The sequence below is a fragment of the Nyctibius grandis genome, chromosome 7 (assembly GCF_013368605.1).
Source record: "Nyctibius grandis isolate bNycGra1 chromosome 7, bNycGra1.pri, whole genome shotgun sequence".
NCBI classification, from domain to species: Eukaryota; Metazoa; Chordata; class Aves; order Nyctibiiformes; family Nyctibiidae; genus Nyctibius; species Nyctibius grandis.
The window spans coordinates 41,638,075-41,664,863 of NC_090664.1; the positions used below are offsets into that span (position 1 = coordinate 41,638,075).

The window sequence follows — 26,789 nt, forward strand, 5'->3', positions numbered from 1 at the left end:
CTATTTTACTTAGGATTGATTTACTTCTTTTATGTCCAGTACATTTTGGCTCGATTTCTGCTACTCTTTGGAGGTTTCCCAGCAGAAACTTTAAATCATTTACCACTGATCCAAAAAAATGCCTCCGTCTGGATTTTAACCTAAAACAAAGTTTTTTCACATTCCAAAGCACTGATTTATTCACAAGTTTCAAGTAATAGTCATAGACCAACACTTCACACCCCTGATTTAATAAGCTTATCTGCTTTATTTTTCATTTCAAAAGTTTGTTGGTACACCATACCTGTAGAGACTTCTGGTATCAACCCAACTTCTATAGCTTTTATGAGACTAAATGTCAACAAGACAATTTAATTGATACTTTGGAAACTGGTCTTTGAATTGTTTTCTTATTATTATTTTTAACAAAGTGGGCTGAAAGGAGGCATTGATGTCAAGAAGAGGACTTCCTTATAAAAATCTAGATGAAAAGTAGCAAGTGTCTATTACTAAACACATTAGCAACTCTGATGCAGAAACTGCAAGACGCTGGAGAGACCAAATTTCTGACAAAGTTAACACTAGATATCCAGTTAAACTTCTACTAAAAAGTACAAAATAAAAACATAAGAAAAAAATACAAAAAAGTATTTACCATAGGAGAACCTATTCAATAGATTTCAGGACAAAATGATTATTTAAGTCCACCAGCTGCCTGTTGCCTTGTAAACTATCCAGTAGCTACGATTACAACAAATACTTTCAGTTGAACCATCAGATAGTATCCATATTTCACCACAACTGCGCTAACTCATCCATTTGGCACTAACTTGACGTGCTTTTCTTACAAACAAGGTTACACCATCCAAAGCTATGCCTGACCACTTCTTCAATAAATCAAAGGTGTGTTTTTGCACTTTATTCAAGGCACAAATAAGCACAGGTATGTATGTGTGAACACACATGGAAAAGCAACTTTATCTTTACTCAGAGAAGAAACAGTAAACCTGTTACATGTTATAATATGTTGAAAGTTGGGGGGGTTTAGCTATGGTTTCAAACATGAATCCATTTTTATTTTGCTTATTTTTTCCCAGTTATTACCTGATGTACTGCATTTTTATACAGTAAGAGCACAAACAACTCAAAGCGTTCAACACACACACGTCAACGAGAAACCCCCCCAATCTCAACAAGAAAAGCAATCATTTGCTCAATGCCTGGCCGCTAGCTACCTTTTCCCTAACGTTTCCATGGAAACAATATCAGCCTGAATAAAGTAAAGATCCTGTACTATTTTCTATAAAACTTCAATTACCTTATTTTGATTAATCTGATCACTGTTCCCATGGAAATTAAGTTTAAAGGCAGCTGACTGCCTCCAGTTAAGAGCGATCTCTTTACTTGCAGATTTCAGTTGCTGGCTATGGAGTAAGTCTCAAAAAAACCACTTTGGCTTCAAAAGCAACACTTTAAATTTATGTGGCATTTCATAAGGAATAACACCTTCCATTACACTTTTTTTGAATGCAATAATTTTGATGGAAGCAAAACGACTCATTGCTTCAGTGGTAACTACTCCAAATACGACTGCAAGCTATTGTCAGTCATCAAGAGGCTTTCTTACAGAGTATTATTTTTTCAATAATTTTCATCCTTGGGTAAGCAGAAAACATGTGGCAAGTTTATATTTCAGTATATGAATTAGACCATCACCTACAAATACTTTGGATTAGAAGAATACTGAAGTTCTAGCACTCCTCCATATATATTCCATACATACAACTCAAGCAGGAAGCTTCAAAAATTAACTAGAGATCAGGCTTCCTCTCCAGACAACGGGAAAAAGAAAAGCCTTACATTTCTTCCATGCAGCTTTTGTATTTCTTTGCAAATTCAGCATCCTAGTACTATCCATATACACCTTATTGCTAGACAGTTCTGTAGCACTGAAAACATTGCGTACCAGGTGTTTTGTCAATAGGACCTGAAGCAAGGCTGCACCACACCTCTTTCAACAGAAGACATTCACTGAACAAGGGTATCCTTACAAAAATTAAGATTTCCTTGATCTATAATCCTCTGAATTTAAAGAATGACAAATAACTGCCACCTATTATCTAGTACATCAATATTAATGAATTAAACTACAGCAAATTCCTTCTCCCCTTGCCAGAAATAGTAAAAGTTTTCAAACTGGCACAACAGACCGCATCCGTGCATTGTTTGGACAGTTTGCATGACAAAAGTGATCGCTTTACTCTTGCCATCAGTAGGTTTTGCATACTTTCTCTGAAAGATGTAACCTATAACATAAGAAGCAACCTTGCTTGATTCTCCTTCTGGAGCATGAAGAACAATTATTTTTCATTGGCCATGAATAGTTACCAGCTGCTAACCACCACACGCACACCTCCTCCTCCAGATGGCCAGGTGGTATATGCTTACTCACACCAACCTTTTCCTTTTTTTTTTTTCCCATCTCCAAAGTAAACAGCACTTCAGACCTCCACACGAATTTAAAGAACTGCAGCCTATTCCCTTTACCGGCGAGGCACAGCTTTTTAAAAACAAACGTGGTTGAGAACCCAGCAGTAAAAAAACTTAAGGACTTCAAGTATCAAAGCAACAGTTTAGTGAATGAGCTATCAGTTTCAATAATTCCACCCACTCCAAGGTGGTCCATGCATCTCTCCAACGCTTTCCCCCAAAACCACAACCCACCCACTCCGTTAGATCTGAGGTTAGGTCCACCTATGGTCTACCAATCCCCAGTCCCACTTGCTCTTCTAGTGCGTTTTCCAGGCTTGCTGCTCTTGAGTAACACAGCTCCTCTGAGCTCCTTTCGAGGTAGCTGGTTTTGTGTGCCCTGAAATCAGAAACCCTTCTCACCATTCTCTTAACAGGTGCAAACACACTAGCCATCAAAATCCCCTCACAAACACACCCAGCTCTCTCCATCTTCTATATAACATAACGGTTAACAGAAAAACAGAGTTCTTGTGACACACAGAAAACAGACAGTTCCAATAATAAATTATGAAGATTGTATAAATATTAGTTCTAGAGAAAGCATACATAAAGAACAAAGTAATAAGTAACTAACTTTTGTATGTTCAGCAAAAAAATATTTCAGTATCATCTTAAAACTTGAAGTGCAGAAGCAGTAAACATTAACATCATCAGGCTGCCATGAAGAAAGCCAACTCCATCTCAGTACAATCTCCAACCTTCATTCTGTATCATTTGTGCCTTGCTCAGGTCTTACACTATCTAATACATCCTCCTCAGCCACCACCACCCTCCCTGTCCTTTGACACATACACAGATATCATTTCCTCCGTCTATGGATCAACCCCATCAAAAGTTCAGAACAATGAGTTCAGAACAATCAGTTGTCACACACGACCCACCAGAACAACTCATATAATCTGAAGTCTGTTTCCTCTACATTCTTTCAGGAAGAAGATCCAAATGCGCGGATGCTTGAGCACATGCCCAGGCAGGAGCATTCACCCTTTGGATGCATGACACAGGAGGTGAATGCACATGATCTGTGCACATGAACCTGGATGTGGGCTGCAGAATGTCTAACGGGGGGTAAGCAGCACCATATGACCCCTCCACAAGTGCCAAAAGAACCTGTATAGCTCTTCCCAGGTAAAAAGTTGGACAGTTATGAGTTAAGTCTACCCTCTAACATAAAACAAGCCATGAAACCTTACTGAGATTCTCTGATTCTGTACTGTAGATGCAAAGTCGTTCATCCTTCAGATTAACAGCTTTTTTCATGGAGTTTGTGTGAAAAGCTCTGGGTAAAAACAAAGAGTGTATATAAACTTGCCTGTGAATAATGCTTGTAACCAGTCCAGACTGAAGATCCAGCACATCATCTGTAGATCGTTGATTTTATCACTATAAGCATGTGTCAAATCAATTCCTTTTGCTTTGCCCTAGTCAGCTCATTTTTTTAAAATGCTATCTTTATTTTTCTCATTACCAACAAAGGAACCACAGCAGGCTGAAGACATCTACATTTACATATTGAAAAATTCGAGTCTTCAGACTGAAAATTTCCAGTACAGCACAATGATTGTAAAATTTGGGCTATGTAATCATATGATTCAATTTACATGCCAAAGAAATTACATCATAATACACTACTATTTTATTTTTAGATATTAGATTACTTACAAAAAGCTGTTAGACTTCAACATGGACAAATATTAGCACATACAAAATAATTTCTCAGAACTTCAAGCCAAGCCATATCCAGGTGAAACTAACAGAAAATTAGCACAAATCAAGGATGTGCAGGGCCAGCTACCAAAATGCTATGCAGTTATAAAAAAAAAAACAACAGACTACATTCACCAAATATTCCTTACTTTCACAGTAGTTATTTTCTTTCCCAGTGTCACACATACTGCTTTTTGTATGCACAAACTCTTCCCTATCAAGGGAACAGCAATACCACGTGCTGTGGCTTCTTTTTCATAAAGCAAAGTCCAGTACTGGCTAAAGAACTGTGCATGCTCTGAGCTGGCCAAAACCAATGAGCAATATGCAGTTCGTTAAGAAATACTTCAGTAGCAACCCAACAGATAAGCTTGGCTCAATTCTTGAGCATTGCATCCATAACCAGAAATGTGTAAGGCAATAGTGCAAGTAAAAGCTTCATCTCGGAGCTAAAGAGACAAACAGAATGCCTTCTTTGCCTCTGTCTATACTGCTGGAGGCTGTCCTGAGGAGCCCTGGACCCCTGAGGCCCCAGAAGAAGTCAGGATAGAGGAGGAGTCTGTCTTGGTTGATGAGGGCTGGGTCAGGGACCAATTAAGCAATCTGGACGTCCATAAATCCATGGGCCCTGATGGGATGCACCCGCGGGTGCTGAGGGAGCTGGCGGAAGTCATTGCTAGGCCACTCTCCATCATCTTTGCTAAGTCGTGGGCAACGGGAGAGGTGCCTGAGGACTGAAGGAAAGCGAATGTCACTCCAGTCTTCAAAAAGGGCAAGAAGGAGGACCTGGGTAACTATAGACCGGTCAGCCTCACCTCCATCCCCGGAAAGGTAATGGAACAACTTGTCCTTGGTGCTGTCTCTAGGCACATCAAGGATAGGAGGATCATTGGGGCACTCAGCATGGCTTCACCAAGGGGAAGTCATGCTTAACCAACTTGATAGCCTTTCATGAGGACATAACACGGTGGATAGATGATGGTAAAGCTGTGGATGTGGTCTATCTCCATTTCAGTAAAGCATTTGACACGGTCTCCCACAGCATCCTCACAGCTAAACTGAGGAAGTGTGGTCTGGATGATCGGGTAGTGAGGTGGATTGTGAACTGGCTGAAGGAAAGAAGCCAGAGAGTGTTGGTCAATGGGACAGAGTCCAGTTGGAGGCCTGTGTCTAGCGGAGTCCCTCAAGGGTCGGTACTGGGACCAGTACTATTCAGTATATTCATTAATGACTTGGATGAGGGAATAGAGTGCACTGTCAGCAAGTTCGCTGATGACACCAAACTGGGAGGAGTGGTTGACACACAGGAAGGCTGCGCAGCCATTCAGAGGGACCTGGACAGGCTGGAAAGTTGGGCAGGGAGAAATTTAATGAAATATAACAAGGGCAAGTGTAGAGTCCTGCATCTGGGCAAGAAAACCCCATTTATGAGTACAAGTTGGGGACCGACCTGTTGGAGAGCAGCATAGGGGAAAGGGACCTGGGGGTCCTAGTGGACAGCAGGATGACCATGAGCCAGCAATGTGCCCTTGTGGCCAAGAAGGCCAATGGCATCTTGGGGTGTATTAGAAGGGGTGTGGTCAGCAGGTCAAGAGAGGTTCTCCTCCCCCTCTACTCTGCCCTGGTGAGGCTGCATCTGGAATGTTGTGTCCAGTTCTGGGCCCCTCAGTTCAAGAAGGACAGGGAACTGCTAGAGAGAGTCCAGCGCAGAGCCACAAAGATGATTAAGGGGGTGGAACATCTCCCTTATGAGGAGAGGCTGAGGGAGCTGGGTCTCTTTAGCTTGGAGGAGACTGAAGGGTGACCTCATTAATGTTTATAAATATGTAAAGGGCAAGTGTCATGAGGATGGAGCCAGGCTCTTCTCAGTGACATCCCTTGACAGGACAAGGGGCAGTGGGTGCAAGCTGGAACACAAGAGGTTCCACATAAATATGAGGAAAAACTTCTTTACGGTGAGGGTGACTGAACACTGGAACAGGCTGCCCAGAGAGGTTGTGGAGTCTCCTTCTCTGGAGACATTCAAACCCGCCTGGACGCGTTCCTGTGTGGTATGGTCTAGGTAATCCTGCTCCGGCAGGGGGATTGGACTAGATGATCTTTCGAGGTCCCTTCCAATCCCTAACATTCTGTGAAACAGTAAAACATGTGTCCGGTGTGCTAAGAGCAAGCAAACACACATGGAAATTCTTGCAGCTCCTCTAAAAATAAGCTGAAAGAGTAGTTAGAACAGATCTTTATTTATCCCTTCTGTTACTCTAAAAAAAAAATAAAAAAATCCAAGCACAGTACACATGTACTGTTTCAGGCTTCAGCTACGTTAGTGCTCATAATTACCCTGAAGGATCATCTCTTCATGTTCCTTTTCTATAAAACTCTACAGAATTACTGGAATCTCTGCTGTATAAGAAGTAATGAGATGGCTGAAGATTTTTGGTAGAACTTGAGTTGTGTAAGAATACAAGGAAGTAACAAATTGAGGGAAGCAGAGACAAATTTTAAACATTCACTCTCCAGAGCCAGTTTTCTCTTCCAAACTGTCAACAACGGTTGTGGGTTCCCTCTTCTCGATACTTCGCAAACTAAAAATCTTATCAACAGATTCCTTTAGTGAGAAAAAGGACAGCAAGAATAGTTGCATCAGTTTTTGCTGGTTTTACTTACTACAATAGGAATGTACTGTAGGGAACAATCCGGTATTTGCAGGGGAATGGACTGGATGATCTAATACAACTTTTCCATTTCTGACTTCTTAGAACAGCTCAGGCTGATCCAAGTTCACAAAGAGATTTCTGTCCAACAATGTTGAATGAAGAGAACTCCAAGACAAGGTTTGGGGCTTTTTTTTATTTATTTATTTATTTATTTTCAATATTAAGGGAGCCAGAAGAGTAAACCATATGCCATAGTACACAACCATACAGAAAACACTCTGATTATTAAATACCCATAAAACTTAGAATATCTGTAGAAAAAGTAGAAAATTCATTTTATACTTAAATGTCTCAAGCAATTTCGAGCATTTTCTGCACTTTAAAACTTAGGAAAAAAGCTCTTTCCTAATATTTGAAATTATTAAACAGTAAGGTGAGAAGACAAGCTTAGAAATTTTTATTAAGCACTGTGTCTATCTTAAATAGAGAAATATTAGTGCCTAATTAGTAGTATACCCATGCTCATTTTCTTCCAAAATTGACACATACCAGGATTGCAACATCCTTGGCTCTAAGCTAGTGCTTTTTTTTTTACCACAAAATATCTGTCATCATTCTCTGCCTGAGGAATTAAAAACATTTGTCTTTGCAAGTACAGTTGACTTTAAGAAGTTATTGCTAGGAAAAACAGTCTTTCATATAAGACACCAGAACCCAGAAAGAAAGATTTGGCACTTCTGAAGCCTTGTAACAGGGAAAAACTATGGCAGATGGGGTTCATTCTTCTGCTCCTACAGCTCTCTTCCAAAAAAACTATGGACTGCCGTCTCTGAAACTTGATAGGATACTGAATAATCCTTCTAAAAAAATGTGTTAAAGGTCAAGCAAATACCATGAAGCCTATCTTGGGGCAGGGACATGAACTAGATAACCTTTAGAAAGTTGTTCATGCCTACTTTCTATACCTGAACACCACAGAAATCAAAACGTGAGGTTTTGTGATATGCACTGGGTCAGACCAGATGTTCTCAATAGTCTCAATTCTCATAATTAAAAAACTTCGTCTCTTGAATGAAATCAGTACCACGTATTAAAGAAGTGCCGCTTGTGAACACTAAAGATGCACTTTCAAGAATTAAGTAATTTTAAGACAGCGTGAGACTTAATAGGACTGTAATGGAACTGTTCACAGGATCAGAGTTACACGTATATTTAATACTTGTACCCAAAACCGACAAGACAAATAATAAAGATGGGTGGAATACTTCAGTGCCTTTTTGTAACTGCAATAATGTGACCATTCACAGATCCCCAAAACTTTCTATCCGCCTCAAGAAAGCTTTCTCATGAATTCTTTTTTGTTAAAATCGGGAAGATGATTCCACCCTGCAATAATAAACAACATGGTAACTAGGGCACACAACTAGGAGAGCTAGTAGGAGAGCCAACTTTTCCAAACTGAGAGTATACTCCAGGTGAGTAAACTAGTTACTGTTGTGCTATCTTTGTTTTCTTTTGGGGGAAGGGACAAAAGGGAGCAAGTGAAGGAGTCTGAAAAGGTTTAGGTTTTGCTGCAATAGAAAATTAGAACAAATGATTAAATGTCAGTGTTTCACAGATCCACACTCATTTTCTAGCCGGCCTTCTTTAATGCCCAATCCGGAAAGAAAACTGGTTTAGCAACTGACCTTGCTTAGATAGGCACCACTGTCAGCCTGCATCAGAAAGACAACTGGTGTTCCCCTTTGCAGAGATCTTCTGAGCCACCTGAACAGACAGTTGCAGCAAAGCAGTACAGAGTCTGGGAATCACTGCACTTCAGCAACTTTGATTAAATTCTTTAGGCAAGCAAGTATTGCCAAGCACTGTTCCTCTGTTTGTTGCTTTTGTGTATCAACTACCAGAGAGTGCTTGTGTTTACTTTTATATGTAAATTCTCAGCTATTTTGAAAATCATTTTGGCCAAGTATCAACATTACTACATCTTTTTCCACAATAAGATAGATGAAAGAAATGGAAAAAAGTGATTCTCTCAAACCTACATTGAAATAATCCTGATTTTAAACTTCCTCTAGCTCAATGACTGACAAGCGTAACAAATTCTGCTCAATTATGTGCGAGTCTGGATATATTCGCAGTGTGGGTTACTACCACCTACTGACTCATTTGAGACCTCAGAATTTCCTTCCAGCTTGAATTAGCTCTGTAGTAGAGACTGAAGACATACTTACCATTTTGTAGGAGTGAAACATTTCTAACCAGCTGATTGGACCCATTTTTCTGCTATAAGCAATTTTAACATTATTGGGGTAGCTCTGCATACTCCCAAGGCATGCTTTGATTTCTTGTTGCTGATAATTTTCATAGTAGGACACTTTACTCAAGTATTCTTCCAAACTTATTTTAGATTGTACTTTAGTCCAACATATTTATGTGCAAAACACAATTTTAAATGGAGGCAAGCCAATAAAAGAAACAGCTTACTAGAATTTCAGTTGACTTTGTTAAAGGAAATTATTTTAAATTAATGTGGCTACTGAACTGTTGCCATACTTGACCTCAGAAAATATATTCCTTCTAATTTTTGCTGTGAACATTTATTTATTTAAGCTAAACTCCAGGTCTTGAACGTTGACCATAAAGAAGTCTCAGATTTCCTGCTACTATTTCTTCACTTTTTTTTTCTAAACAAGGGCAAACAACATATGTTTGCTGCATTAGCATCACACTGCCAAAACATCACTCTTAAATGAAATCATCTATGTATTTTTGGTAGAATCTCATTTAACAACTTCCACCCCTGACAGAAACAGAGTTAAAACAAGGCTGGTTTGTTTTCACTGAGCAAGAGTTTGATCACTGGTTTACTAGATGGCGCTCAAAACATTTTTCCATATGCACTTCTCAAAGAGAATCTAACTTAAATGTGGTTTACCTTCACCAGTGAATGAAGGCTTTTTTCACCAAACATATCCCAGAGGAAGGTCAGGTCTTCCTGGCTGTCCACATGTGGCTGCAGCTGGGCTGGCAATGCAGCCAGCAGCTCGTACAGACCTATAAAATGAAAATAAAACACAAAGTGTAATCTAGGGGTGATCTCATTAATTTCACTTAACAGTTCTGTGTAATTGGCTGCCTGGAGCATATCATTTTAACTGAATAGGGAGTCTGGAGTATCCAGCATAACATTAATTTGTAGAACCAAAAGGAACATTTTTTACAAATTACTAAGAAGCAAGTATTAGCAGTGTACTTTTTACCTTGTCACAGTTGTCAAGCTTCTACATTCATACATATTTACACAAGGTTATACAGAAAATTCATAAAGGTTTCGAAAAAAAGGACAAAACCAGAAAAAAACATACATTCCTTTGCTTAATCGTTATTCCATTTCCCTTCACGTTAGCCAAAGAGTGAAATGAGTCATGAATAGGAAAAACTTCCTTAAAAGAACAGAAACTGGATAGGGTGGTCCATTAAAAAAGGGTTCATGGTTTCTCTAAATATTTCTTGCTAATTTATTGCTTAATATTTTTTTTATCCCCTGTTCAGTAGGAATCCACAGCAAGACAAAAGGAACTTCTCTGTTTTGCAGGATTAAACCTTAGAAAACAAAACGCACACAGTTTTCCCAGACACACAGAGAAATATTTCAGTAACATTTTGAATTTGCAGGTATTTGAGATTCTCCATAGGGTTAAAGCAATTGCTGTTCCCAGTTATTTGTGGCACACCTCACCAGTGGTCTCCGAGGGGCAGACAGTAGCACACTGTTCCACAGTAGCATACAGCATAAAATATCCATCATGCACACAGGCCATCAAACTGCTGTCCAAGAAATGTAGCAACAGTGTTTGCAGCAGCCCTCTTTAGGGAGGTAACCTGGCATGAGTTGATATCAATTCATAGCACATGTTTAATTTTCCAGTGGGATTACTTGGGGTAAAAAGGACAAAATGCCTTTTTCTCCTGTCTGCTGTCTACAAAAACACCAACAGTCTCCTGGGATCCAAGATACACGGTCCTGCTATTATTTTTACTCTGCGTAAGTGCTGCTGTTCATCACAAGGACAGATTTACAAGATATTCTACTGGTAAAGAACACTGTTGTTAAGTTATACGTTACCTATTGTTATTATGCCTATTATCTCCTTAAAACTTATTATTTAGAATATTTATTAGTAAACATAATTTCACAACCTTTTCAGGCACTACATATCCTTTTCAAAATTACATACAGCACCTTCGGGATCCAATTATTTAGCATTTTTGCCTTTTTTTACTGCCTTTCATTAAAATATTCTAGGAAAAAAAGTTCCTTCCAGAGACATTCTTTTTGTGGTCCAAGCATTTTTGGTGGTTGACATTCATTTCTCCTAGAATCTTGCTTTTATGTAAATCTGCTCTTGTTTATGCTTCAGAAATACTGCAAAAAGAGGATACAACTCAAACCACTATATTTTTCATGGATAGAAAAAGAACGCTGAGCCTTGCCTAGTGAGACACAGTCAGCGACTGAGCTGACACCCAGAGAACAGAGGTTTGAATAGGACTCTTGGCTCCAACTTTCTGAACTATTAGAACTTCAGCACTTAGCAAAAATGGTTATTTTTATCGTGCAATTTACGCTTCAAAAACTTTTTCATTTAGAAAATTAAAAAATGTCTTTACACTCAGCCTTGTATTTCTGCACATAGTCACTTCTGTTACTGCAAATACATTTACCTCAGAATAACCTGAAGGTTGTTAAAAACTGAATCGAAATTTAATATAATATTATACTGTGGCATAGCTGCTCAGGAACAATTCACATGTGCCATTCAGAAGAAAATACTAACTTCAGCCACTTCCTTCAAATAGGAGATGTGTAACAGAGTAAGCTTTTTTGCTCCTTGATCCATGAGAGCTGCTTAAATTTCACATAAAATCAACTATAAAACTATTCTGTCCTTGTAACTATTGCTCCTGAAAGCTTTGGTAATTAAATCCCCAGTGAAAATAAAATGAAAGTTCATGTTTCCTGATGGATTAACTATAACAGTAGTGACAGAGGGTGAGACTGAATCTGCCTACAAGGAGACTTAGGTTTTATGCACAGAACTCCCAGAGAAAAATCCCACCTGCCGCCACTCCAGGACTGACTAACCCTGCAGGTGCTTACACACATTAAGGTTTCCACATCCAGCTCAGAAGTGCCTGTGGGCTTCACTTGATACAGCCCTGAATTGCCCCTTCTAGGGAACCGGGTGTCCACGTCCCTAGTGTGCTACTGACAGCAACACACCCGATCTATGCAACTCTCCTGGGGAAGGACAGAAAATTAGACAGTGGAGAAAATTAGTGTAGAAAATCAGTGCTGACTGATTTTATCCAATATCATGGCTGTGTTTCTAGTTTTGCCCTGCTTTGGCTCTACAGTCCAGTGTTCATAGCTTTCAGCCAGAAGGAAATCAGAATCCCGCCCTCCTCCACAGCAGCAGAACCCGAGGCCTACGCCAGGCAGCTGGAGAACACCACGGGCTCGCTCTTCAGTCTTCTCTTGAAATGGAGCACTAGGTAGCCAGGAATAAAACAACCCAATCAAGGAGCCAAATGACGATCAGGCAGGAGGAGGACTTCAGGTATTTAGTTGGGGAGAACAGAAGACAAAGATCTAGAATATGTCTAAAGTTAAAATTGTGTCATTCTAGATCATCCATCTCAGCTATAGCCTCCTTCCAAACAGGAGGTAATGGCAGCAGAAGGTGCTAGCACCTGTAAAGGCTTATCTTTACAGACACTCATTTTTTCTTGTTCCTTCTGTGGTGCTCAGTACCATAGAATACAAAATTTTTAGATGCACATTCACATTTTTCTATATGAAGAAAACCAGCATGTGGTTCCTCTACACACACACAACCCTCCAAGTAAAGTGTCGCATTTTATTTGTGTCTCAATTACACGAAGTGTGTTGTTCTTATTCATTGGAGTAAAGAAACAGTGAAAATTGTGGCTGGCATATGACTTTACTAGCAAATGAGAGTTAAAAGAAAGTGCTTTCGTGATATGGACAGGGACAAAACAATTTGTCAAGTTACTGTAAACTGGTAATGAAGTTGAAACCACTACATTGGCAACTACACACTGACCCAATTTAAATTACCAGATCTGATAACTTGTCACATCCATCTTTCCAACACCTGAAGGGCGGTAGCTCAAGTCTCTGCAGCCTTGTAAGGTGTCACTGTATAGAGATGCTGCCATGCGGCAAGAGAAGTACTCAGAATTTAATAGCAAAGACTGCTTCAGCCCAACCTCAAACCTCCTGTAAAACTTCTAACTAGCATCTCAGGTGATTCTGCAAGCCAGAGCCAAACACCACTTAAATAAATGCAAGTTTCTCACTGTTTTTAGCCAGGCTGTTGAAAACAGGTATTTTTTTAAATCTTTTCAGTAGCAACTACAAAGACTGAAGTGATGCCATACTAAACACTTTTGATCACTTCTAAAAACAAAAATGAACTTTCAAAAAGGTCATAGCTATACCCCTTATATTCAGATGAACTGTTTTGTAAATTAAAAACGCATGTTCATCCTGTAAACCACGAAATGGGATGTATCTCAGCACCTCAGAGGTGAATGCTACCCTTGTGAGCACATGGCTGCCAGGCCTCAGTTTTGCTCTTGATCTCAATTTATGCTTCTCCTAAAGTCCCACCTCCTTGAGTCATAGGACATGCATGAATCTCCTATTAAAAAAAGTATTTTGCACACATGTTTTGAAAGATGCCCACAATTTAAATAAACACACAAAAAAAAGCTTTTAAAAAAGTATCTAGAAGTTGTGTTTAAAAAAAAAGTCATGAAAAGCTAAAAAAAAACCCCTGTTTTATTTAATGCCTGATGTTGGCTACACTGTAGAGTCTTGCAAAAAAAAAAAAAAAGTTTGCTTTCATACACTGTTGCTATTCTACTCAGGTTCTTGTATTTTTTTTTTTAGTCTAGTTTGCCTAAATTTAACCAGCTTTTATATTTAAAATGAATCATATGCCCACTGGGATTTTCTAGTATCAAAATACTTCAGGTGTCAAAATTCAGTAAAGTAAACATGAGTTACACAAGAAAAATTCATTTACTTTGGTTTTTAGAAGTAGATCATTTACTCAAAGGTCCCAGAAGACCTGAGCATACATAAAAAAAATTAACAATGACCTTAAACATGGAGATGAAAGACTATTTTGTAATTATAAGACAGGAAGTAAGTCCTACAACTTGGGGGGGGTGGGGAGAATGGGACCAAAACAGATCACGATGTAATCATCCCTGGACATTCCCAAATCATTGAAACAGAGGAGGAAAAAGGGCATTTTCTAGATGAAACAAGGTCACATAACCCAGTGGCAGTAACAGAATCATAGAATTGTTTAGATTGGAAAAGACCTTCAAGATTATCGAGTCTAACTGTTAACCTAGCACTGCCAAGTCCACCAAAGAAGTCAATTCCAGATAAACAAGGGAGCTCCTAGGTTTAGATAGTAGGATGCTGCTATTTAAATTCATGTTATATAAATTAGGCACAGTATCTTACACTTATGTGAACTAAGTAAAATCCTATAGCATGGAAATTAATAAAAGGAGACAAGCATTGCACATAGTACTACAAAACTCTTGTAAGAGTGGAAGGAGGAGGGGGTTGTTTGAAGGTGCTTATACAGTCTATTAAATCTGATTGCCTAATTCAAGAAAAAAAGGAATTTAAAAGTAATAAATTAATACTTGACATACAATACACTTTTCATGAAATTTAGTTCAGCCAAGAAAAGTGACACAGGCAATTAAAAACCAATGACTAGAGAACCTTTCCTACAGAAATAGTCCATATAAACTCTATGCATGTAGATAATCTAAATACACATACATAATTCTAAAACTAAAATTTACAACAGCTTGTCATGGACAGAGAAACTACTCTGAAGATTTTGGACTTGTTGCAAGAGCAAGTAAGATAAAATGGCTGCAGAATAAGGCTTGTAGCATTCTGCCAGCTTGGAATAAGGAAATAATTTCAAGGGAAAAATCCAGCTGTGTTTGAAAACTCAGCACTGTCCCTGCTTAAAAAGGTAATAGACAAATTTAAATTTGTTCTTTTAACACACTTAAGCAGTTCCTGTCTTCAGAGTAACTTCAGCTTTTCCTAAGCTTAATTAATACAATTTAGTTTTATTCGATATGAAGAACAGAGTGTGCAATAACAATTTAAAAATGTGTATGCTAAATTTGCACATGCAATAAGATTTAAGACTAAGCAGCAATGGAAAGCTTTTAAATCAGAAACAACAGGACAAAGAATTTTTCCAGTTCTAGAAAATTGCTTCCTTCGTAGTGTTATAGTCTATAGAAGACTGCTTGTTCCTAGGAGGAGAATAAATGGCTAAGCAATTGATGAAAGTGTTCCCATACTGAACCACTCACTGCAGATTCCAGATGCTCTACATTCTTGACATCAGAACGGAAAAATTTACTGTTAGTCTAGAGAAATTTAATATCACCATTCTTGTCATATCCTTCATAGCTTCATTATTAGGACAAGTCTGTGGAAGCTATAAACTAGTGTTAAATGATAAAAAATATGTTCTCTGCGTTCCATCACTCTTGCATATTACAAGAAAACACCAACTTTGTTTTGGTTAGCATAAGGAAAGAAATGGAGACAAATGGATGTGCATTTGCCTTCATATGCTAATTAATTTCCTGAATTAGCATTCTGAACAACTATGCCAAACTTTGAATTAAAAATTTTTACAGTAACTGAGGGATAATAAACACTAAGGAACATATATCTAAGCCCAGAACAACACTGTAAAATTTTATTGTATTAATAAAATGGGACACACCAACCTTTAAATTTTCCACTTTATCAAAGGTAAAATAATCACAACCATTTGCTGCCATTTACAACAAGCTGACATTTTTTCACATTTGAACTGTACTTTACAGTTCTATAAAGGCTCAGACAACACTTGCCTTACACAAAAGCAAACAGCATTGCAGTAGAAACATTCATTATGACATCCTTGCTGCTGCATAATAAAATCAGTCACTAACACCAAATATTGAAAATTATTTCATTCTGAAATTTGAGATCAGTATTTATGCAAGGGTTCAAATAAAAACACACGCAATACACATATGCATTAGGATAGACATACTGCACTGTCTTATCAGACTCCTGTCGTAAAAAGACCACTATGTGCTCAGTTTTATGTGCTACATATACTTCTTTATGTTCTTTTAAGTAATTTCACCAAATATATGGGCTTCCCGACACTGCAAAAAGTTAAAGGCTAACAATTTTTCTTTGCAGAACCAGAGTGATTAACTCATTCCAGCATGTACCTTTTTTTTAATTTTGCAGTTTAGTGTTTAAAAAAAAGGGTACAGAATACTGAGTAACTAGATAATCATGACATGCAAGTGATCAGTATCTTTGAAAAAATATCTGGTTTGATTTATTTGCTAATTCACAAAAAAAGTAAAATGCTGAAATCCTTACAGATGAAACAGCAATAGAAATGTCAATGTTCTGATTTTTTTCCAAATGAAAACAAGAATTTTGCCATAGGTGTCCACAAAGAACAGGATTACATCCTCACTAAGGGCAATACAGTCTTTTAACTTAAAAGTTGTACCTAATTTTTATTCCTCCAAGCTACAGTAATTTATTAACCCACCTTAAAACAATGTTATGACAGAAAATGTTGAAAGCGAGCAATCATTTAGGCCCGCCACTTTTAAAAATATTATTTCCTTCAAAATGGAAAAGTCTTTAGTTTTGGAACTTGGCTCCAGGAGCTAAAGAATCCGCAGTTGTTTTAAACAGTTATTGGTCTTTTAGGATTTGTCTCAACATGTGTATTTCAGATTTAGCATACCACATACCATTGCACGTTCTGATGTGAGTTAAATAGTTGATCCCTATTTGCATTCATACAGGGCAAGACCATTGCTGCAGAGTTCTTGCTTGTATGGCTTGGCAAAGCTGCTTCAAAATCGAAACCCCTCAAAACGGAGTTACTAGACGCTGTGTCAACAAGGATACTTTGAAAGTTCATAAAAATGTACTTTCATGAGTATTCAAAAACTCTCCTATTATCTGCAAGAATAACATATATAAAACTGATTTAAAGTGACTAACAAGCAAATATTAATAAGCAGCTTGTGGAAAGCTCATACAAAGATCAGACATTCATATTTTTTTTGAAAACTCTCGGCTCCTCCAATGAAGCCTGCACACTACGACACCTTGAATAACCTTGACTAATTGGCTGGTCCTTTATATAGACATCAGCTTGGTGAGTCTTTGGTATTTCTATCTAGACCTTCATCCACACTAGAGGAGGCAATAGCAAATACCTGGCAGGCAGTCAGGAAAGAATTCATTCCAGCACTAGAATGTCACTGGGCACTCTCACCATGTTTAACTCTTTAGTCACAGTTTGCAAGGTTAAGAGACTTGGCACTGGGGAGGAGTGGCAAGGAATACTAAAAGCAGCATTTTACATCTGCAAAAGCAGGACACCATCTCATTAAAAGACTGAATAAAAACTTCTAACAACAGAAGCCAAGACTGTTTTCAACACAGTTGTGCCTATAACTCCTTGAAACACCATTTGATTACCATGTATCTCAACCTTTCATACTGTGTCTTGAGAGTAGAAGAAAAAGTCCTACAATCCTAGGCAGTACTGATGCCCAAAAACACATGAGAGTAATTCTTTCAGCGTTATGTCTCATTGTATGACCAAGTTTAAAGTTTAACACTCAAAACAAATTATGCCATTACCTCAGTCATATATACATACAGACACATACACTTGATATACAAGTCTATAGAGTTATATAGGAACATACAAAAGTTTAAAGAGTCAAGTACATCATCTTATCTTGAAAGTAAGTTTAGAAAATTAAACTATTTGAAACTATTGAACTATTTCATAGTTCATCCCTACAATTAATATGCTGCATTGAGGTGTTCTTTGGTTTGGTTTGGTTTTTTTTTTTAAACCAACGTGTTATTTTAAAAGCAAAATCATATTTGAACCCCCTGTATTGCACAACAGGCAACTAACAGGTAGCAAGGAAGCTTCTCACTACCTCTCAGTAGTGTTACATTTCCTTCAGATTAACAGCTTTAGTTTTACTAAATCGGCCAATACTTGAGCTGATGCTGGTCTGAGAAGCCACAGAACCTTTCATCTGACAGTAAACGCACACAATACGCACGCTCTGATAGCTAACCTAGATGCGGGCACAGCTACACTTCAGCGGTACAGCATGGCAGTCTGCTCTCGGCAAAGGACATCTGGCATCACTAGGAACTGTCAACCATTTGTGCAATTACAGCTTTTGGGCGAACAAACATAGCTATACATTTAAGCTTCTAGTTAGAAACAACATTGGCTGTCGTACTTTCAAGTTTACCACAAAACTACACATTGCTCACCATAAAAAAAAAAAAACCCTGAGTAAAAATTGTTGCAGCTGCCAGACCATTTGAATTTAAATTTGTGTCCAATAACTGTAACAGTTTTAAAGAGTATACCATCAGTAAATATAATTGCACACATTTTCTGATTCCACACTGCTGAATCAGTCTAGCATGATATAAAATATTAACCCAGAACAGAACAGTTTAGAGCCATTTCATTCTACTTTGAACAAGTTTTCCAACAGCCACCATAAATATGTTGATACCTAAATAAATACCCTTTCCAACACAAACAAGTTATATTTTTAAAAATTAAATCTGATAGCAATTAAAGCCAGCCATACGTCTCATACTTTCCCAAATCTTTCATATTAACATTAGCCTACAAGCCATTTAATGCCTCTGGCAGCTGGAGATGGGCAGAATTCAAGAATGCACGGTAAAATATTGGCTCTATTTATTAACTCAGTATAAATTTTGCCTCGCCTAGCATATCGGTTATCATGAAAATCTAGCCATATCTGTGCGTTTCAACGTGGTGAGAAATTTAAGTAGCCTTGAAATCATGATACAGCCAAAGGCATTTAGATACTACACTCGCAGTGACACACCATGCCTAAGTCGTAAGCAACGGTGTGAAGCAGGCGAGCAAAGGCTTTCCCCCTGCTCCGTTTCCACCGTGGCACGTCAGCAGGGAAGCAGAGGCAGTTTGGAGCAGGATTCAATCGCCCTGCTAGCCTTTGCCCTGGCAGCCTCCGACAGAAGAGCTACTCCCAGAAATCTTTCCTTCATCACTCTCCTAAATTCCCCTTCTCTTCATCTCATAACAATGAACCCAGATATTTGGCCACCATTTTATGTTATTACATTTTTTAAACAGGCTGTAGAAATAGAACTCCCTGATCTCTATCTCCCTCCTCATTCTGAAAACTGGTTTAAAAGGCTAAGATCTTCAGCCATTTCAGTTGAATTTGTCCTTCTGCCCCTACAAACGTTTCTGAAAGCATCCCCCTCTCAGCTCAGTCAAATACTCAGCTTTTTCTTTGTGTTATTACGATTTCTTTTTTTCGTCTCCACCTTTTTATCCTTTTCATTATCGAGCATTCTTACAAAAGATTATGTTAAAATTGTCAAGCTGATTAACATGCATTTAGTAGTAAGTAAAGGGAAGACATTTATACAAAAACAGTAAAAGCAAGGATAGTATCTTTTGGTGTTCAGATGATTGCAAAATTGTCTTTGAACTTCACATTGCTTGCAGTGGTCTCACTTCACTGGGAGGTAATCCATACGGACTATGGAGCTATCATATCAACATAATATTCTAGCAAAATATTTCTACCAGTATTCACTACATCCACATCAACAGCATGCAGCTTCAGAGGTCAAGACAGTTTGTAAAGAATCACAGAATACACTACTACAAATGCAGTTTGGAAAAAAACACAAGATTCAGAACAAATTTCATAGCTTTATTTTGTATTATTACAAAATAGAGAAGAAAACACCAAAACAGTGAATATTTGAAAGGCCACATGAATTTACAATTTGGTTAGTAACAAACGTGTTCTGTTTTTTTACTTTAAAAAACAAACATGTATTCAGTTTTACAGGCTTGTAATACTGAAAAAACTCCACTATCTGGCACAGCATTAGCTCCTATATGTTCTCAAGAAACTTACGGAAGCCCTGCACGTTTTTTCTTTCTATAATTTACAATATTCAAATTTAAGAACTGCTTCTGACTTTCATTATATTTAAACAATCTCACACTGCTTTACTTGATGGCCATACTTGGCCCAAAAACATGATTTCCCCACTGACAATACATGAATCAAAAACACAGTCTGCTTTGCACATTTGTGTGCTAGTTTTTAGGGACAAACAGAAAAGCATTTTCAAACTCATCATCTAAGCAAGCTCGATACAGGGTTGAGAGGAAAGAAATCTGTAACAATTTTATGATGTTTTTCACACTAAAAACAACACTTAAAGCATAATGATGTCATCTTGGCTCCACCAAAGCCAGCAACGAAGCTACCATCAACTACCGTGAAGCCAGGACTGCAAACTTAAATCTCCCTAAATATATCAGATAAGCGAATGCCAGATCTCACAGACTTGCTTTACCTGCAAAAGTGCAAGTCTGCTTTCTGAGCCTTCAAATCCTATTTGATGGGCTTGCACGCAGAGTCCAAGCAGACTTTTGCAACACAGAAAATACATAAAGCTTCAGATGCAGCCTCAGGCAGGAGCTCACTCAGCCTTCCGTTCAAGATGGTTGCTTTAAGATAACTTTGACCTGACACTGACAGGACTATAAACCTTAAGGGAAGAGCAGGACCACGCACATGTTATAAACTGCAAGTAATTTTTTAAAATTATTATTATTATATAAAAAAAGGGTTTCTATATTGCTAATGGAGAGTGGGAGAGAAAGAAGCATGTGCACACATAAGCCTTTCCCCTCTGTCTTAAAGTTAAGAAGCCAGATGAGGCTGGTAAAGTACAAGATTAATTTCAAAGTCACTTGATGAATCTAAATTAATTAAAACAAATGTTTTAAACAAAACATTGCAAATATTGTAGCCATGTTTTTGATTTATCATAGTTTAAAATCTGGTAAATGCCTTTCAAAAAACAGATTTAAGAGGCATGGTCTGTGTTCAGAAGAATATACAGGTTAAAACATGGTATAACAAAAGCATGTATAAGTATATGAAGGAAGCAGCTACAAGGACTTGGCAATGTCCCTAACAAAGTCTCTTGACAAAGTAAAAGCAATGTAAAATTAACACCAGTAGGTCAACATTTAGTCTCATCAAATGTGGCCCATCATGAACGCTATCCTGCTTTTGACAACGGTATGATACTTAAGATTATTTTAAAAAAAAAAAAAAAAAATTCATCAGTGCTTCCATACTACTGAGTTTCCAATAGTTCGTGACTTGGCAACTTTCTGATATTCACAGATGATACATTTCTATTTACTAGCCCTCAATGAATTCTTCCACTCATTTTTAAATTCAGGTTTACTTTTACTCCACCAGGACATAGCAGACACAAAAATAAGCTAGGTTGGGGTTTTGTCTGAACACATTAATGGAACAGAGTCTTAGCAGAGAGACTAAACGAAGTTGCATTCCTGCCCTAAAGGTGCATTTTTGTTAGGTCCCCACTAAGTGACCTGCTAACTCCGCAGCATCCCATATAGTCCTCTCATGGACTAAAGCAGTTTCATCTCATTACATGTCACGACACCAGTTCATGCAGGCATGGTGAGAGGAAAACTGATCTACCCACCAAGAAACAACAGAGGTAAGAAAATTCAAATTTTTTTGTGTTTCTCTTTTTAATTTAAGAGTGAGAGTAATAGCAGAAAAAAAGACTCTGATTAGAAACCACCTGTATTATAATCAGGACAGAAAGCACAGTTTGAGGTCATCATTCAAAAAAATACTTAAATACCTATCATCTCCATCAGGAAACACCGTAAAGAAAGTGGAAGAAAATAAATAATTCTCTTTTCCCTCCAAATGCAAATTTTCATTTAAAGAAACAGTTTACAACTTGCAGCAGAAAACAAATTGGATTTAACAAGCAGTATTATTTCACAGCAAGATATTCATGGTGCATATCATATTTTACTACAGATTTCCTCGGAGAATGGAGATAGTTGAGCTTTATCACACACTATCATTATTAAAGGTGTATTTGGAGCATCATATGCATTAAATACCACAATGAAACATGTTTTTAGAGACACTTTAACATACAATTTTAAAACTAGGATTTTTTTTTTTCATTTATTAGAGCCCCTTTTCTTTCTTTATTCAGAGACTATGTTCATGACTATTACTTTTGAACATATTAACATTTGTTAAACAACAAAACAAGCAAAATTGCCGGCATCAGGCATCACACATCCCCCTGCTGTTCATCTCAACATATTCTTGAGACTTCCAAAACATCAGAAAGCATTTGGCTGGGTAATAATAAAAAAAAATTAAGGCGGGTTTTGGAAGGACGCAAAAGGTTGCATGATAAAGAAAGCAAAGCGCCAGAGTGGAAAATCAGTCCACAGCAGACCCTGACAAATCCTCCAGAATTCAGCTTTAGCATACTGAACAGCTTCAGCTGCACTTATTTCCATAGGGGAAGGGGGAGAAGGCATGTGGAGGTAGAGTTGGCAAGACAATAGTCAAATCCCTTTAACAAAGGAATAGGGAGACAAAAGAAGCAAATAAAAACAAACACAACACTCCCTCCCCATGGTAATAAATAAATAAGTAAATAAATACACACATCAAACTCTAAAGATTAACCTTTTCATCTAAGAGAAATTTTCCTGAACCTGAGGTGTGGGGGAAAAAAAAAAAAAAAAAAAAATTATCACTGCACTGTACACTCTATTTAAAATAATACTCAAATGCATTTCCTTATATACATTTTTTTTTTTGATTCCTGACTTGAAATCTCCCTCTGCATTTTCATAATCTTGCTATTATTTCTTCTGCATAAAACTACGTGATCTAGAGCAACAAGCACGGGTGGAAAGCAGGGATCTTTGTATTCTAACCTCAGCTGGCTTGCCTATTTACCAAACACCCTCGAGAAAAAATACTAACTTTAGTTAGTCCCTAAAACAGGGACAAAAATATTGTCAGACAGAGAGAATGTATGCATAATAGCAAGATGAGATTTAACCTTTGAATATAGCCTAATATTGCAAGGAAGAAGGTGAAAATTATGGAAAGCTACATATCTGCACTCCCACTGCCTACAGTCAGTGATAGGAACTGGACTCTGACGTGGAAGGCAACGGAAGGAAGAGAACTTGAGACAGTATTTTTCTTCTCCTAATTTGTTAAAGAAGTGACAAAACTAAATAGTCTGTGTTCAGAAATAGCTCCACTGATAACTAACTCACAGAGGGGATAGTCTAGACTGCTGCAAATATTAAGGCATGTATGATATCATCTTTTTTTTTTTCCTCATCCTTTTTCAAGTTAACATTGTAGGAACCATGCTCAGAGGTGAATCCATATTCTTCAGATCCATATATATCATTGTTTAGAGTTGTTCTTTTTTGGGGGTTGGGGATGAAGGGGAAGAAGATGGTGGTGGGACTTTTAAAAATTAATTTATTTTACCTGTAGTGTTTCATATATCTAAATTAACTTCAGGAAGAAAAGGTTATGTTTAAAGTGTTAAATTAAGCATCTGTTGAGACAATAATTATCTTATTTGATAATTTCTTGAAACAGAGACTGTAGACTTAACAAATAAGATCTGGAGGAAACATGCAGTCCTCCTTGGCTTGTGTACCTGTGTCACTTCCAGATCCAGTTGATAATGCTGGCATGATTTAGTCTCCAGAGTATCACACAAGAACGTCAGACTAGCACTCTGCAGCCAGAAGGCAGAAGTTAATTTCAGTTTAACTGCTTGCAGCCAAGTTGTCTGCCAAGATTTATGCTATCTCTCAGTTTCTCCTAGAAAGAACAGAAACAGAATTTTACAATTAAGAACACTGTTAAACTGTAAATTACTGCAGCTAACCAAAGCCAATCGCTATCACAAAAAAAAGCTTTTGATTTAAGACTCTCAAAACAAAGTGCTTTGCATTTATTTATGACTGGATTTTTTTTTCCCCCCAGGTGAAAAAAGTTTTGTTTGCTTCCGACTAGCCTATAATCCTGTTCTGCTGTAAAAGGAATTTAACACATTTCTCTCACGTAAATTATACTCTAACTCTAGCATGTCAGGTATTTTGGAAATAAAGACTAGGATTATTTTGTTAAAACAGTGAATAATTTAAATCACTCAAATTTTGCTACTACTTATCCCAGAAAAAAAAAACTGCTTGCTAGCATGGTAATTTATTCAGTGTTTCTACTTAACCTCCTTTCTACTGTTTTCAGTTAATTTGAGATCTGACATGCAATTTTCATTTGTAATCTGGAAATACAATCTAAATTCTAACTGAAGTTGTAAAAAGCAAGACTGGGACAAACACTTCGCTAAGGTAAATGGCAGTTCAATTCGTGGAGTTGATGGAGCCGTTATCATGCAGACCATGTAAGGAACTTTTCTGTAATTCATTACTACAAAGTCAGTAACTTTTTAAAGACATACTTTTAACTATTGCACAGGCCTACTGATACTAGATTTCGGGTCTTTCTTTTAACCAGTTCTTGAGGAAAATTCAGAGCAAATGTAACAAAAGTAAAACCCAATTTCAAATATAAGTGAATGTATTTAAATTCAGGTATGTTAAAATATGAAACTGGAACACAAACTGAAGGAATTCAGAGTTAAGACTGGAAATGTTTACTAACAGCAGGGCAGGGGCTGATGTGTTTGCAGGGAGAAGGAGGAGAGAGAGGGAAGTAGAAGCTAACAGAAAACAAGGCTTTTCTCTCCAGATTTCAGAAAACAAAAAGGATCCTTGAAGAAAAAAAGCAGCATAGTTCTGCCTTAGCATAAGAAAATAAACAAATAGAAAAGCATTTTCCTGCTGCTGGTTTATTTTTGTTGGTTTTGTTTTGTTTTGTTTTTTTAAACACGTTCATATTAATCAGAATTACTTTTGAAGTCATCTTGGCTCTGAAAGTGCATATTTTGGACATATTTGTACTTGGCAACAGTCTTGTGGAAGAGTAATATACAGGTGCTGTAAACACTGTAGGCTGTTCAAAATTCTGTTTTTCACCAAAAAAAAAAAATCCCCACATTGCTAAAAGTACTGCAACATATTAAGGGCCATCCACAAGATTTTGTTTAGTAGGTTTTAAATCAGTTATTAGATATAAGTTAGTTGTTAAATCATCCCTAGGTATAAGCCTATAGTTTAAATAGTCTGGCAACTTTTTAAAGTTCTCTTTTTTTTCCTCCCCATAGCGTTTACCCGAAGAAAGATTTTGCATGTCAGCTTTCAGACTCCAGTGAATCTGGATTTCTTTTTTTTTTTTTAAAGGCAGCAAATACAGCAGAAGTTACAGCTCTGGATAACTACTTCTATGATGAAAAGGGCCGAATAAAACTTAGAAACCGATCTATTAAGGTTGTTTTAGGCTTTTGTTTTTTTTTTTAAAAGTTTGTGGTGAAGGAAAAAAAGTAAGTTTTCACTAAAAAAGCATCAGTTTCCAAAAAAATATTTTGACATTCATCAAATCAGCACAAAGTCCATTAACTTAAAATTTAAAAAAGAGATAAGGAAGTTAAGTGTTTCAGAGTGAAAGCTCATCTTATGATGATAAAGTTGTAAAACATCTATATGCAGAGCTAGCCAGGGTGCAGTTTAAAAGAGAAAAAAAAAAAAAAAGAAAAAAGAAAGATGACATCGTAGCCAAGGACACACTGTACCAATTAAGAAGGAACATATTCACTTTGCATTAATTCTGCTTGTTTTCTTTTTAACACATACAAGCGCCATAAAGAAGTGATGTTCTAAGCTCACTTACAGTCCCCAGCATGAGCACACAACTACAGACATATGAAGGATGGAGGCATTTTTAGTTTTCATATGTGTAAGAAACTGGTTAAAGTAAGATGATTTACTATTAATAGGACATCTTTGATTCATATGCAGCTTAAAGTATTTTTGTCTATTGCAAAAAAAAAAAAAACAAACCCAAACATGCAAGGCATTCTGATTAAAGGTGCTTTATTATTAATTAGAAATTCAAGTTCCTTAAAAAAAGTTCACTGCGAAACGTGGAAAGTCTTCTACATGTCATTTATTTAAACTCCATCACATTTTCTTTATTTTTCTTTATTTCATGGTAAACCATTCAATATTAAAAAAACTCAGGCTCCTTATTATTTAAGAAACTTATATATGGCATAAAGTTATTCCCCCCAGATCCTAGATATATATTAATGAAAAATAAATGACCTGATGAAATCCTTACCAGTAAAATGCTTAATATTTTGCTGGAATGGAACAGGGATATTTTTTTTTTTTTTTTTCTAACTTGCAAATTAAGCTACATTTTTGCAGTGATGATACTATTTTCTTTGGCTCGCTTTATTTAAAACGCTTTGGAAGTTTCTTTTTTTGCCGGAGCCCAGCCATAGGCATTGCTGACTGCTGTATGGAATCGATTTGCTGCAACACAGAAATACCAGCTGTTACAGTATGTCCTGAGAGGGATTACCGAATATTCTTAAATTGAAGTTCAATCCATCTTTCCATAAAAATTAGAAGCCAACGCCAGGAACGTAACAGCAGTATCGAGTGCACCTGAGGCATTTACAATACCCAGCAGGACTGTTACTACCAGCCTTTAAAAAGAGGCTTATTTTTGAAATGTCATTATTCCAGTTGTACCTTGCTTCTACATCTCGCACGGTGTCGGGTTTTGCTGGCACTCGCCGTGTGGAAGCAGCGCAGGACGCGCGGCCCCACCGTGCGCGGCCCCGCGCCGCCGAGCTCCCGCCGCGCG

General features: G+C 37.4%; 1 protein-coding gene across 6 annotated transcripts in view; it reads right to left on the minus strand.

Moving 5' to 3' along the window:
* MPP7 (MAGUK p55 scaffold protein 7) overlaps positions 1–26,789 on the minus strand; it is a 173,782-nt gene that overhangs the window by 95,357 nt on the left and 51,636 nt on the right. For all 6 annotated transcript variants that reach the window (XM_068405478.1, XM_068405479.1, XM_068405480.1 and 3 more), the window contains 2 exons: positions 23,668–23,834; positions 9,808–9,926 (listed from right to left, as the gene is read on the minus strand). In XM_068405478.1, coding sequence (XP_068261579.1) covers positions 9,808–9,926; positions 23,668–23,704 — 156 coding nt within the window. In that variant the 5' untranslated portion in view covers positions 23,705–23,834. The remainder of the gene's footprint in view (positions 1–9,807; positions 9,927–23,667; positions 23,835–26,789) is intronic.